At 59.5% G+C, this 14778-nt stretch overlaps 1 protein-coding gene across 1 annotated transcript; it reads left to right on the top strand.

Moving 5' to 3' along the window:
* Window positions 1–1028: 1028 nt before the first annotated feature.
* On the top strand, window positions 1029–14722 carry P4HTM (prolyl 4-hydroxylase, transmembrane). Its single transcript, XM_061397586.1, has 9 exons — window positions 1029–1382; window positions 1551–1632; window positions 9311–9501; window positions 10295–10391; window positions 11743–11905; window positions 12437–12622; window positions 13351–13441; window positions 13653–13776; window positions 14298–14722. Exons 1-9 carry the CDS (start codon window positions 1053–1055, stop codon window positions 14516–14518), a joined length of 1485 nt encoding a protein of 494 aa, XP_061253570.1. The 5' UTR covers window positions 1029–1052; the 3' UTR covers window positions 14519–14722.
* The last annotated feature ends 56 nt before the right edge of the window (window positions 14723–14778 follow it).

Below are 14778 nucleotides of genomic sequence, written 5' to 3'. Positions count from 1 at the left end.
TCTGCCATTGTGTATAGAATCTTCAAGAGAAGGTGGGCCTGCCCCACTGAGAAGACCAGAAACGGTACATGTTACTTTTCTGACAGGAAGTTGGAGGGGCAGGGGAGCCTAAACAGGGTAAGGAGAAACCACCTGTGGGGACCGTGTGAATGATGCTGCTCTTGTCTGCATATCTCCGGGGTGGGGGGGCGGGGGTGGTGTGGAGCAGAGCACGGGAGAAAAAAAAGACCAAGCTTTGATGTCCTCTCACCTCCATATTTGGGCATAAGCTGAGTTTAACTTGCTTCCAAGACGTTTAAGACTCATTTATGGAAAAGTCCCTTTCTCCTTTTCCGAATGTGGCAGCGGTGAGGCAAGGAGTGTTCCCTGCGCACCTGCTGCGTTCCTGCAGGTTACTGTTACCGGTGCCAAGGCTTCCTCCAGGATGCCCTCTGTGGCCGCTCCAGACCGGGTCCCCTAGTCTATGGGACCCCGCACATCAGGCAGTTCCTAAAACCTGAGTGCTGCAGACCTCCCTGGGAGGTTCACACCTACTGCAGAGTAGCCCTTCAGGGCGCTCTTGACCTCCTGCACTGGCGAGCGTCTGTGTCGCCATGGGTCCCACACCATCACTTGCGCAGTAATCGGCCTCCAAGGCGCCCCAACCCGCCGCAGTACTGAGTCATATTTTGGCACAGCCTCCTTGTTGCCACCCCACTCCGGGAGCGAGAAAATGCAGACCATACTTTTCCCGGAAGAGGCAAGTGCGTCTTAAAAAGGAGAACACTACCCCTGGGGTTGCCAGTACCTGTGTATCTGCGTTTGTGGGGGCGCGGCTTCTGCCCTGGGGAGTGTGCATCTCTGCCTGTCAACAACCCATCTCAGGAAAGAGACACTTTAGTGTGGGTCGGGGTCCAGGCCGGGAGATCTCGAGTGCGGCGCGGGCGCGGTGTCCCCCGGCACCCTCTCCCGGTGACGGCGGCGCGCGCCGGCTCCGCGGCCGTTGTCCTGGCGACGGCGAGGCGCGTGCGACCCGCGGCCCCTCCCCTGGGTGCGCGCGCAGCCTAGGCGCCATGGCGGCGGCGGCAGGCCCGCGGCCTGAAGCGCCGAGTCCGCAGTGGCCGCCACGGCATCACGACTCGGCCGAGGCTGCGGCGAGGCTGAGCGACTGCGAGGACGCACCGGTCCGGCCGCTGTGCAAGCCCCGCGGCATCTGCTCGCGCGCCTACTTCCTGGTGCTGATGGTGTTCGTGCACCTGTACCTGGGCAACGTGCTGGCGCTGCTGCTCTTCGTGCACTACAGCAACGGCGACGAGAGCAGCGACCCCGGGCCCCAGCGCCGCGCCCAGGGCCCCGGGCCCGCGCCCACCTTGGCTCCCCTCACCCGGCTGGAGGGCATCAAGGTGAGGCCCTGCACCACCAAGTCCGAAGCGGCTGGCGCTCTTGCCGGGGGCGGCTCCGTGCGCTGCCCCCGGTCTGCCGCGCGCACCCCCTCACTCGCCCGCCGCCGCTCCCCGGACCCGGGCGCCCTTCCCTCCTCCCTAGCTGCCCGCTGTGCCGCTTTGCCTTAGGTGGGGCATGAGCGCAAGATCCAGCTGGTCGCCGACAGGGATCACTTCATCCGAACCCTCAGCCTCAAGCCGCTGCTCTTCGGTAAGTTCGCCGGGCGCCCCCCGGGAAGGGCCATGGGCTGCGATTCGGTGGCTGCCTTCAGGCTCCTTTGACCACGTGACTTCTGTTTTGACTGTTTTGAAAATGGCTGCTTCAAAGTAGCCCTGTCTTTTCTACCCAGAGGTTGCCCCCAAGTGAGGTACCCGCCCCCACCTCTAAAATAGGGTGACGAGTGACCTTTCTACACTCCCTTCTGTGACTTCTATTTTCTGCCGCTAATCCTTCCATCACAGGGCTGGGCCATGTGACCTAGAAGCTAGTGCCTATAAACCTTTTATTGAAACTGTCTTTGGACCCTCTCTGAGGTGGTTAATGGGAGAAGGGTTGCAGATACTGATAACCAGGTCCTAGCTGACATGAGGGGAAATTCCACTCCCAAAATGGGCCCTCTGGTCTGATAAGAAGCAGGCTGTCCAAATGTGGATAAGCTGGTGCCCCCAAAACCAGCCTTTGCTTTCTGCGCTCTGGGATTCTTCTTAGGATGGCGCTTTAGTTCAGCCATTACAGTAGGCAGAGCCTTCCAGGGTGACCTCACTGGGAACCCGCACCATAGCTCACATTTTCTGAGCTCTTATGTGCTAGACTTCATGTGATCGTTTGGCTTAATTCTCACAACACCCCTGTGAGGTGGGTGGAGATCCCACTGTCAGGCTGGTGGCGGTGAAAGCGAGGCACAGCGAGCCCTGCTTGCTTGCAGGCTCACACAGCCAGATCAGGGCGAAGCTGGGATTCAAATGAGGCAGGCTACCCCTGGTGTCTGCACTGTCGAGCCAGCGTGCTAGTTGTGAAGACTCTGAAGTCCTTCAGAGTCTAGTAGTATCAACAAGATGGGGATCCCTGGACCTATGACCTTGCCCAGGATAGGTTTTCCCAGCCCCCATCCTGGGTACCCAGCCTCAGTGACACACTTACCTGCAGACCTGAGGTGTTCCTGGCTCCTGGGGAATGGAGTGGGAAAGGGGCTGTCTGGAGGGGACTGGGGACCAAAGCAGAGCATCTGAGCACCGCTCTTACCCCTGGGACAGAGGGCACTGGTTGGGGATTATCCCAGACCTGTGAGAATGATTTCACACGCTGTTTGAGGGGAAGTAGGTTAGGATGTGAGTCCTATGGTGGGAGGGGCTCTCAAAGATTGTTATTGTACAGCGCTGAAGTCTGTGCAAAGCACTAGTCGAGCTGCTGGGAACACAACATTGGACAGAACAGGAAAACAAAAAGAACACCCGAAGCTGACATTCCAACGAGGAGACAGACTAAACAAACACACCCGGTGTGTGTCAGATGGGATAAGTGGTCACAGACAAGTAGGGCAGAATTTCAGCTGGGGTTGAAACCCTGAGTGTGGTGGCCAGGGTGGGCCTTCCTGAGAAAGATATTTGAGCAAAGACCTGCAGGAGCTGTGAGGTGAAGTTGTCAAGGAACAAGTGATCCAGGCAAAGGCAACAACTCTCCCCATTACTGCTACCCTGCCGTGAGACAGACACGATGAGGTGGGTGTGCTTTCTTCTCTCATCCGCCTTTATTGGACCCATATATGCTTAATTCAGACGTATGTTAGGTTAAGTGAACCATGAGACATAACCCCTAACCCCCTAACAAAGTTGCGTCCAAGTCCTACAAAGCCGAGAGTGAGAAGCCCAGACCTGAAGTCACCAAGAGTACACGATAGGAAGCAGAAGAGATTTGACCAAAGGTAAACTGATTCTGGTTAAGCCATCAAATGATGCTGCAGACACATTACAAAGGGCACGATTGGGAGAATCGGGCAGTTGCAGCAAGACCTTCCTGCTTCTGGTCCTTGTGTCCTCCGATCTCCTACCCTCCCTCTCAGTCTTGGTGAAAGATGCCCCACATTTTACCCAGAAAGTCTGGGGGCTTTCTGCTTGGTGAAACGAGGCGAGACGAATCAAGAAGAGATCTGTGGTCCGTGATTGTAAGAAGTCCAGTTGCGAGACAGGCCAGCCACAGGGGAGAGGGTGTCCAAGGAGAGGCAGTACCTGAACACAGTGTTGAATGAACCCAAAGAAGGAAGCCTCACCCCAAGAAGGCACAGTGTCCGTTTTCTGGGCCTGTCTGTCTGTCCACTTGCTGTCGCCCTAAAGAGGCAGGCAGGGCCCAAGGAGAATGGGCCTGCTGTCACCATCAGGAACCCAAGACGCTTGGGCTCAAGGGGTAGGTGTTCAGGGTGTAAACGGGACTGGGTTTTATCCCAGGGTGCCTCCACCTCTGTGGAACATTTCCTGTTTCCCACCTCTGTTCTTGGAGACATTTGGTAAATGGGACCTGGGCCACAGAAGGCCCATTCTGAGTTCCTGGCAGATGCCTGCTTGACTGTGGTAGGCATTTCCCAAGGGTTCAGACCGTTGTCCTGTTGGGAGGCATTCCCGTTCCAAGTCACCATCAACCTCTCTGCTTTCTCTCACGTGGCTTACTTCTCCCTCCGCCTCACACTCATTCTGTATTTAAACAGCAGATCGGATCTGCTCCCTTCCCTAAAATCCTCCACGAGGCCCTCACCTCTCATCTCCCTCACTCTCTGTCTATTCTCAGACTCTGAGCTCGCTGCTGCCTTGGCGCCCTTGTATGCACTGTTCCCGCCACCGGAAGGCTCAGGCTTGGTTCTCATGGAGGGTGCCTTCACCCCCATCAGGCCTCTGCTCAGGCCTGCCCTCCTCAGGGATCTCTCTCCACGTCAGACTGGCCTTAAGAGGTTTCCAGTCTCTCTGTTGCATCAGGCTGCTTGGTCTACTGTATTTATTTGGCAATTGTGTCTGCCCCTAAAGGTGAGCTACACGTGTGGGGGTCCTGATTGTATTTGCTGTGTGTCCAGCGGCCAGAGTCTACGGCCGACAGTTACTGGTCAGCTGGAGGGCTTCACTGGCTGCCCTCAGTCTCTCTGCACAGGAGGGGCCTCCTGATTCCGCACCCTCTTCGAGAGCAGCAGGGGGCACTCCCAGTGGGCCAGCCAGAGTTTTATTCCACTTTCTTAACCATCTAAGGTACACGAGTCATTGACAGCCTCCCACAAAGCACTGCGTTTTAAAACCATGGCCTCTTTATTGTAGGGTTTCCAGACATATCCTTTTTTCAGCTTAAAAAAACAATTCAGCAGCTACCTAAGACCACTGTGTTCTCTTGACAAGACACTGGACGTGCAGAATTAGAGAAGGGATTTTAGTGTATGTGTATGAGTTCAGGTTAGTGAGGAGCTTAGCAGTTTTCTGCATGGACCCCGCCTCTGCTGTTCCACAGGCCTGTTGCTTGGCAGAACTGTGGACTCGGTAAAGGTCAGGAAGATATAACCGAGTCTATCTGGGGCTTGACAAGCAGCATCGTGCCTGGGTGAGCGTCACCCAGGGCTTCGCGCCTGTCCTCAGGCTCAGCGTGGGGTGCTGGTGGCAGTAGCAGGCGTCCGCCAGGCTGGCATCACAGGGCTGGGGGGTGCAGGACGCTAGTTGTACCCGCCCGGCACACGCAGCTGCCTGCCTTTTACCCGGCAGAGCACTGCTGGTTCAGGAAGGAGCACCTCGTTCTGACCACAGAAGCGGACTTCTGCCCTGCTCTTGCTGGTCTGGGCAAGCTTGGAGTGTCTCTGGACCCTGGTGTGCACATATCCCCGGAGGGCAGCAGCAGGAGGGGTCTGTGTGTCCAGGGAAGCACATGGTGTGCGGGGCCCCTGCACGGGCTCCAGCTGTCACGTCCCAGGCCCTCCCCACCTGGGTCGCCTCTGTTCTGGGCACTGACCATGCTGCCACCAGCACACGGCCAGCCGTAGATTGCGGCGGTCCCCGCTCCAAGCACAGGCCATGGTGACTGGCCGACGGTGACCCTGCACCTCCCCACTCAGCACAAAGGTCCCAGCATGCCTTGCGTGCAGGAGGCCGTGCACACGTGGCATCCGGATGCCGCCAGCATTGCAGACCAGGCGCCAGCTCCCCAGGGTGGGTTGGGCAGCAGGCCTACCCTCAGCACCTCTAGCTGAGAGTCTGAGGGTCTTGGGGACCACCCATTGCGCTGGGAGAGGCTGACCTTCACAGCTGGAGGGATCAGAGGGGCCATGCGATGAGCCTGGCATCTCTGAGTACCCCCTCCTCCCCTCCACCTGGTGAACTGCCCCCTCCTGTCTGATGATCTGCTCTTGGGATCAGGGTTCTGGCGAACGCCTGTCCTCCTGGATGTGGTTGTGTTTGCAATGCCCCGTACTTAGGAAGAGAGAACCAACGTCTTTGTTCTAAGCAGGCACAACATTTGGGCATGCCCTGTCTCTTTTGTCTTAGTGCCCAGCCGGGCGCTGTAATGAACGCACCTGAAAGGGGTTGGAAGGGGTGCTGGACGCCGGGGTTCACCAAAATCGCTGGTGCAGAGACCTCCTTGGATCAGCTGGTGTCCTGCAACCCGCAGTCCCTGCAGCTGGCGCGTGATACTGGGGGGAGGGGTTGAGTGAGGCTCCCCTGGGCCCCGGGTGGAGGAGGGGAGCCCTCAGCAGAGGTTCCTCCCACTGCCCTCCCTTCTTCCCACCAGAGAGCCGTTTACCTGGCCCTGGGGAGTTGTGATCTGAAAGGGTGGATTGCGGCCCCTGGGGCCGAGCGAGGGTGACAGGAGCCAAGAGAAGCAGTGCAGAGACTCCGGTGGGCGGCGCGGGTGGGAGCTGTTGGAGATGACAGGCGCAGAGGCTGTGGCTGGTGGGGAAGCGTCTGCAGGGCAGCACGGCTGACCGGCGGGGGCTGTGGCAGGCCTTCATGGGCTTGCAGCTGGCTGCGGCATGGGTACATGAACCTGCGGGGCAGAGGCAGTGGGTACTCAGGACCCGGTTCCTGGATTCCAGGCTGAGGCCTCTGGGTGCTCCTGGCTAGAGGCCCAGCCAGACACTCCATGGTTGCTGAGCAACGACACCCTAGTTACCTAGCAACAGCCCTACAGCTGGCCTTGCTCCTTGCTTGCTGAAGTCTTAGCCCTCAGCCCGTATCTCCCCTCCCAGCCTCACCCCTCCCCTCACCCAGGCTGCTTTCCACCTTTCCAGCGCACCCCCACCTCCAGCTCCAGTGGATGCCAAGTGCCTGGGAGAGGGGTGCGGGGGGTGGGGGACCAGCACTCTGGGCCTTCACTCCTCACCTTGGAGGGAGAAAGCAGGGCCCTCCCTCTCGACCTGAAAGGCCTGCCGGACCCTGCAGTTTTTGGTCAGGACTAGGGTTGGCAAAGAGCAGAGGGGCCCCATCCTCAGGTTCTGAAAGAGCCCATTCTTGCTGCTGAGGCTGCACCCTGAGGCTCTAGGCAGGGCCCTGCTCTACAGAGAAGAAACTGAGGAGGCTGCTGTTTCCAGGATAGATGAGGCTGGGGAAGGGGAGTCAGTCGTGCAATCTCAGGACTCTGGCAGAGAAAAAGCCACCACATGAGCCGTGGTTCCATCTCTTGGCAGGATCCTGTGGGCAGAGTTTGCACACCTCCCTGGAGAGGGTGGTCAGTCCCATAGCCTAAAGCAGCCTGCTCACTGGCCTGGCCTCAACATTCAAGAGCCCTTGTTGATTTGCAGGTCCAGACCAAGGGTGCTCACCAAGGATAGTCCCCTGCCCATATCTCCTCTGTCCCCTGGGCCTCTGCTCCTTCTCTGCTGGCAACACCCTGACCAAAGAGTCCTTCCTCTCCCTGTCTGCCCCTGGCACTGGTAGGCACACGGCAGTGAGTAGTGAAGAGCTACCAGAACTGGCCCCCGCTGGGGAGATGCCCCCCACCCTTACCTGGAAGCCCCTGCCCCACCTGTCAAGGCAAAACAGGGCAAAGATGAGGCAGGAAGAGGCACATGTCAGGGTGGCACCCCCCCTGGCCAGCAGGGGCAACCAGCTGACTGACTGCTGGACAGCCTCGGCCGCCATGTCATGGTCCAGCAAGCTGGGTGCCCGCATCTCTGTGTAGCCAGTGCCCTGGCACAGCACCATGGCTTGAGGAATGGGCATGCGCTCTGCAGGGCCCCAGGGAGCCCCTGCCCCGCCATCACCACACAGCATCACCAGTGCCACCGGCAGCCACAGCCCTCGCTCTGTCACCCGGTTTCTCTGCCTTGGTCTCGGTGGACTGAGGTTGGGAACTTCATAGTGCTATACACACCCCCCAGGAGCCAGTGTTTGCCCAGCTCCCATGAGCTTAGACTCTCCTGGTTAGGTCGCACGTGCCGGCCTGAACAGTTTGATTTGATCAGCACATGGCAGGGGACTGTAGAGAGAGTGGCATCTCCTTTGGGCCTGTGAACTACTGGCACCTAATAAACTGAAGAAACCTGGGCTTGTGTTTTCTTTCTCTGGTTTACTTTTCTTGTTCATTTATGTTTTAAAGCCATTGGGAGGTGACTCTGTGGATTAGCAGTTCGGTCTGACCACTGTCCCGCAGCGCTACCCCCTCTCCCAGTGCGTGGCTCACACCCTTTCCAGGTTCGCCAGGTTGAGGGGATCAAGCCGGTCAAGGGTGAGGGCTTGTATCCTGTCCTCGGTGTCGCTGGATCTGGGTCCCTTCTCCATGGAAGCAGAATCCGGCTGTGAGCCTGGATTTTGCAGGACAGCAGCCTCTGTCACCCTGGCCAAGTCGCCAATGTCTCTGTGCTTGGGGCTTCTCCGGGGGAGGAAGGGTGAATTCGTGGGGCCTGGTTTTCTAGGACGAGGATACAGATTACAGAGTTGATGACGTGCTTAGGACAGGACACAGAGTCTGTGCTCCCTGAGTGTGATCTGCCGTGATTACTATTAAAAACAGCTCCAATCCTGGCTGAGTGGCTGTTTTCCATCCCCTTGGCAACAACTGGAACTTCATGCTGAGAGAAAAGCCAGAGGAGCAGCAGGAGTTCTCGGGGGTCACAGCGGTGGCCCAGCTCTTTCTCCGGTTAGTTCCTGGGTGGGCCTCTTGTTAACCCGTCCAAGGAAGGTGTCCCTCCCAGGAACAAGAGATTGAAGCGAGGCCCAGGCTCCAGCCTCTGGAAGTGCTGGGATACGGGCTTGCCAGGTGTGAGGTTTGCGATCCAGGCACCACTGAGCTGTTTGAGCTGCTGGGGTGGGGGCATCCAGACACTGGAGCCAGGGCCCCGGCCTGAGTGGCCTTTACTCGGGCTTACAGGCATGGAAGGAGGCGTTCAGTACACGTTTGTTCCCAAAGCAGAGAACACCGGGGCATCTTCTCAGAGCACGTGCCAAAAACCCGAGTGACTCCCACTGACCTCCCAGCCCCCTTGTGCAGGAGAGTGGGGTGGGGTGGGGGTGGCACGGCCAAGAGCACCGGGCGTATTCACTTTGAACACTGCTGAAAAGCAACAGTGAAAGCACACACCTGCCAGCATCCTCTCCCCGCTTAAGGCCTGGAGGGCAGCCCTCCGGCCCTCAGGTCCACCCTGGAGCCTTTGGCCCCTCCCCAAGGTGGATTGGCCCACCCCCGGCGTAGCTCTGGCTCCCCTCCCAGGACTCCCCTGGAACACGCGTGTTCTCAGCGTCCAAGAGAGAGGCCCCGTGTCCCAATGCTGGCCAGCCTTTGCAGGACAACTTGACCTTGGACTCCGAGTCCAGAGCAGATGTAAAGGGGTGTGTGAGGTCCTCCTGGCTGGGTGACCAGCAGGGGACGGGACCTAGCCCGGGCACCCTGCAGACCAGAAGGCCCTTGGCCTCACCCCCTCCTCTCCTGGCAGAGATCCCCGGCTTCCTGAGCGACGACGAGTGTCGGCTTGTCATCCACCTGGCGCAGATGAAGGGGCTGCAGCGCAGCCAGATCCTGCCCACCGAGGAGTACGAGGAAGCGATGGGCACAATGCAGATCAGCCCGCTGGACCTCTTCCAGCTGCTGGATCAGAACCATGATGGCCGCCTGCAGCTGCGTGAGGTGGGGGGCCTGGAGGAGCCCCCCGCCCCAGGGTGGGAGCGCCCCCGACTTGTCTTTCTAGTGGCCGGGTCACACGTGCTGCTCTGCCCCAACCACAGGAGCCTGATGCCACCTAACCTTGGGCATGAGCAGGGCCAGGATCCTCCTTCCTTCCCAGAGGGCCCCCTGCTGCCCTGGGAACTCCGGAGGACAAAAGGGGCATCTACTGGGGCCGATGGCACTTACGGCCACAGTGCCTGGGGTGCCATGCTGTCTGCGCTCTGGTTTCCTTGCCACCATTGCTGAGAGCCCCACAGGATTCACTGTCCGTGAGGCGGCAGCAACAAGGAAGCCAGACGTCTGCATGCCTCTCTACATGCCCCTCACACCCAGGCTTCTGAGAGAGGTCTCGGTGGGGTGTGGGCTCCCTTGCCAATAGAGGGCGTCTCACAGGGTCCGATCTTCCTAAGGGGCCCCGTGGACAGTCATCTCCTGACCATGCCTCTTCCCTCTTCGTACCAGGCCCTGGCCTCACCCACCTCACCTGGGGTGTGTGGGTGGGACGCCGGCCTGGCCTCCCCTTTGCCTCCAATAAGCCAACATTCCTCCGGGTGGAGCCACAGCTCCCCCAGGGCTGAGGATGCTCGTGCCCCTCCGGTGTCTGGACTGGGAGCCTGGGCCCTGGCCTTCGTCCTCACCCACGTCCTGTCACCTGAACCCTCCGCCCTCCAGAAAGAACAGGGCAGCTGTGTGTGCCCTGGCGACTCTCCATCACCGGAGCCAGCCCCCTGAGGCATCATCTTGTGCTGTGTAGGTCCTGGCCCAGAACCGCCTGGGGAATGGACGGTGGATGACTCCAGAGAACATTCAGGAGATGTACTCTGCCATCAAGGCTGACCCTGACGGGGATGGTGAGCTCATATCTTGTCACTGTTGTGTCCCAGAGCCTCCTCCTGCCCCCAGCCAGGTGGCCCCTAGGCCCAGCTGCTAGAGTAGCCGGAGGTGAGGAGGTGAGGGGCCAGCAGTGCCCTTACCCCAGAAAGAGGCAGGAGCTAGACCCGCCCGCTCCCCCTTGGTGGCAGTCCAGAGGGCACCCTCTTGGCCTCGTCGGCCAGCATGTGGGGTACAGGAGGTATGGCTGCTGGCTGGCAGAGGGCAGAGCAGTGGAGCGGGAGTGAAGGAACAATGAGGTCAGCTTGGCATCCACTTATCCAGCCAGGCACATGGTCCCCGCCAGCTGACTGGTCTAACCAGGGCCCCCCTTGCCTGCCTCTTGCCTGCCTGGAGTCCTCTAACTGCCGGGGGTGGGTGTGGGCAGGAGAGCTGTCCTGGAAGCACCCTCCCCTTTGGTAATAACCCCCAGGAAGTATCTCAGGCGTAGTCATTTCCCTCATGCCCAAGTTCTGCACCAGTTGAGGAAGCAGGACTTGGAAGGATGACCTTCCAACTGGTGAGCCCCGAGTGAAGAATCTGGCCCGGACCCGTGCCTGGAGAGGCACTAGGCTGCTCCCGCTCCCGCTGTGACACACTCACAGCCCTCGAGTGCCCCCACCCTCAGAGAAGCCCCAGCCAAAGCACGGGAGTGTGTCATTGGGATCAACCTTGTAGCAAAGACACCAGGCCACTCTTCCGGAACCCCTAGAGGGTAGAGCCCAGCTTTGTGGCTTGAGCAGGAACAGGGGAGAGTGTTCTCTCTGGGGAGAGCGGCCTGATTGCCTCTGCTGAGGGAGACTGTCTAGCAGGCAGGACTGGCCTGGGGTGTTCCACCCAGGATGAGACCTGAGGTCATGAGAGAACTCCTGGGGACCGGTTCCAGCTTACATCCTCCAGTGTGGAAGGCCCAGGACAAAACCCAGCACTGAACACTCTCTTTCTTCACCCTCTACAGGACCGGAGGGTGGCCACCACGCTCTACAGAGCCAGGCTGGAGGGCCAAGGGCAGTCCTTGGCCTAGGGTCTTGGCCATATGGCCTAAGCTTCCTATGGAGAGCCCGCTCTGGCCAATCTGACGGGGTTGGGCTTCATCCTTTTGGGGGCCAAATCAGGGCTTAAACTGAGGACACGAACTTCTCTGGGTCTTCCTGTAGGGCCTGATGTGACAGAAGCCAACTTCATCTGACCCGAGTCCAGGTTGGGGGACAGGTGCACATGGCCCCCCAGTGCCTGAGGCCAGGGGTAGGTAGGAAGGTGCAGCCTCCCCACTCTGCCCTCCCCACACGGGCGTGGTGGGCATTGATGGTGGGGGGGGGATGCCCTGTGCAGGAGTGCTGAGCCTGCAGGAGTTCTCCAACATGGACCTTCGCGACTTCCACAAGTACATGAGGAGCCACAGGGCGGAGTCCAGCCAGCTGGTGCGGAACAGCCACCACACGTGGCTCTACCAGGGCGAAGGCGCCCACCACGTCATGCGCGCCATCCGCCAGAGGTGAGCGCCCGAGCCTGGGCTCCCTGCTGCAGGGAGGAGACCATGCAGGCCCCCACAGAGGTCCTTGGCTGGGACCAAGAGAACAGCGCTCAGGACTGGAACTCACTGGAGACAGGCAATTAACAAAGGCGAATTAGCCCTAATGGTGGGCAAACGATATACACGCGCGATTAGTACTAGATTGAATATTGGTTTTCTGCTAACTAGAGAAATGATCTCTTAACTCTGTCCACAGGACCCCCTGCCCCTGAGTAGCCAGGGGTTTTAGATAAACAGCATCTTCCTGGAGGGAGTGTCTCCCTCCCCGCTCCTAGGCTTAATGGAAATCTAATTTTTCCCAGCCAGTGGATGTCTCTGGTTCATCAGGAGTCACCCCTTCCTGCTCTTATAGGGCCAGTCCAGGGTGGCTTAAGGAGCTCCCAGGGGAAATAGGGGCAGCGCTCGTGGCGGGCTCTCGACTCACCTGGCCAGCTCCTTCAGGGTGTCACCCCTGGCACGGGGCCGCCCAGCTGAATGCCTGCTGCCCACCAGGGTGCTGCGCCTCACCCGCCTGTCACCCGAGATCGTGGAGCTCAGCGAGCCGCTTCAGGTCGTGCGGTATGGCGAGGGAGGCCACTACCATGCCCATGTGGACAGCGGGCCCGTGTACCCAGAGACCATCTGCTCCCACACCAAGCTGGTAGCCAATGAATCTGTACCCTTCGAGACCTCCTGCCGGCAAGTACTCCCACCTGGGGGTGGCTCCCAGACCCGGCACCCCCCTGACACCAGCACAGCCCTGCCCTGTGGGTGTTCCCCTTGGTATGGGGCCAGGAGAATGCTGGGCATCCTGCTTGAGAATTCCCCCCACCACATGTCTCCCCCAAGGCTGTTTATCAAGGGGCCCAAAAGGGGTGGTCGTCTGGTCTCAGCGGCCAGACCAAGGTACCCACAGACACTGCAACTTACCCCCAGATCCCTCAGGAAGGGGCAAGGCTGGACCCGATTCTTTCCGCCCCACTCCCCAGGTTGTTAATCCTGCATGCACTGCTGGAGACGTCAGCTTGTCCTCTTGAAGCTGTGTCCCCCACTTCCCCTGCCAAGGCATGGTGGAAGGTCCTCCCTCTTCATGCCCTGGCTCAGCCCCTTCTAGTCGCAGCCAGCCGTCTGCATGATTCTGCTGCTTCTGCTAGCTCAACTTTCCCAGCAGGCCCTTAGGCATGGTCACGTAGTTTAGCTAAGTGCATGCACCTGTGATCTTGGCCACACCACAAAAACTGTGACACACAAAAAGAAACTGGGTCCATGTATGGGCTAGGGACATTTGGTACAGACCTCCCCTGTTGTCAGTGATCCCAGCCTGCCCCTCCGGCCCCTGGGAACCTGGGCAGCTTATCCTGCCCACAGGTAAGCCCCTGGGAGCATCCACAGCTGGGGACTTGCTCAACGCCCCCCCTGCCTTACAGCTACATGACAGTGCTGTTTTATTTGAACAACGTCACCGGTGGGGGCGAGACTGTCTTCCCTGTAGCAGACAACAGAACCTATGATGAAATGGTAAGGGCCAACTGGGCTGTTCCTCTGGTGGGATGGCAGGGCCTTGGGCAAACAAAAATAGTACGTACGCTGCCAGACCTGGGATGAGGCCTCAACTATCCCCTGGGCACATCCCACTGGTTTCCCTTGAGCCACCTTTGGCTGCCTGGCCTTGGGCTCCTGGCCCTACAGTTCAGGTGGTTTGAAAACCCCACCACTCTGCCGCCCACAGAGTCTGATTCAAGATGATGTTGACCTCCGTGACACTCGGAGGCACTGTGACAAGGGTAACCTGCGTGTCAAGCCCCGCCAGGGCACAGCTGTCTTCTGGTACAACTACCTGCCTGACGGGCAAGGTGAGGACCTTGGCCAGGCCAGGGATACCTGGAGGGAGCTGCCTTCCTTTACCCAGCCCTGATTGCTACCCTGGTGAGCTGGTTCTGGCCATCCCCCACCCCTTCATATGTTTTCTGGGTTTTTTTGCCCCTACTGCCTCCCAAAGACCATCCTCAGTGACTTCAGCAGGCTGCACCCGTGCAGCCTCCTGGGTTATCTGGAACCTGTGATTCTTTGATGCCCCAGCCTTTCAGCTCACTGGGGCTGAGGACACATGCCCCTTAGTAGCCCAGACTGGGAAGGGCTGTGGACAGGCCCTGCAGCAACAAAGCTGATTTCAAAGGGCAGTGGTGGTGAAAAGGCATTCGTTGGAGAGAGATGCTGAGCTGCCAAGGAGGCCCTGGGGCCAGATGTTTGCCACAGAAGGTGTGCACAGCTGGGCCTGCCCTAGCCACGCACTTGGGCAATAGGAGGCCAAGCTCAGGCCAGCCAGCCCAGCCTAGATTCCCTCTGGTCCCCTCACACCATCCTCCTCTCCTAGGTTGGGTGGGCGACGTGGACGACTACTCGCTGCACGGGGGCTGCCTGGTCACGCGCGGCACTAAGTGGATCGCCAACAACTGGATCAACGTGGACCCCAGCCGGGCGCGGCAGGCGCTGTTCCAGCAGGAGATGGCGCGCCTGGCCCGCGAAGGTGGCGCCGACTCGCAGCCGGAGTGGGCCTTGGACCGGGCCTACCGCGACACGCGCGTGGAACTCTGAGGGGTGACCATCCCAGTCTCCAGCCGCAGGTCACCCTAAGTCGGGGGCCCTGTCGTCCCCCTGTCCAGCTGCAGGCTGAAGGCCTGGCCGATGTCTAGCCCTACCCCGGCCTCCTGCCGCGATTAGGGCACAGTCCCTACATCCATGTTATTTATTGTGTACAGACCCGTGCTTCCCGGACAAATAAAACTACGCGGCGATGGAGCTGCAGGGCCGAGAGGCTCGGAGTAGGCTATAGGTACAGTGGGCGGGGCGGGGCG

This window comes from Bos javanicus, chromosome 22, assembly GCF_032452875.1.
Source record: "Bos javanicus breed banteng chromosome 22, ARS-OSU_banteng_1.0, whole genome shotgun sequence".
NCBI lineage: Eukaryota > Metazoa > Chordata > Mammalia > Artiodactyla > Bovidae > Bos > Bos javanicus.
Note: the sequence above shows the minus strand (reverse complement) of the source record. Positions and strands in the feature narration are given on the sequence as shown.

Bases quoted from the DNA above. Each gene is read 5' to 3' on its own strand.
- P4HTM (XM_061397586.1), top strand. From the start codon at position 1,053: ATGGCGGCGGCGGCAGGCCCGCGGCCTGAAGCGCCGAGTCCGCAGTGG. The intron at 1,633-9,310 runs GTAAGTTCGCCG...CTCTCCTGGCAG, and splicing joins CCTCAAGCCGCTGCTCTTCG to AGATCCCCGGCTTCCTGAGC. The intron at 10,392-11,742 runs GTGAGCTCATAT...TGCCCTGTGCAG, and splicing joins GGCTGACCCTGACGGGGATG to GAGTGCTGAGCCTGCAGGAG.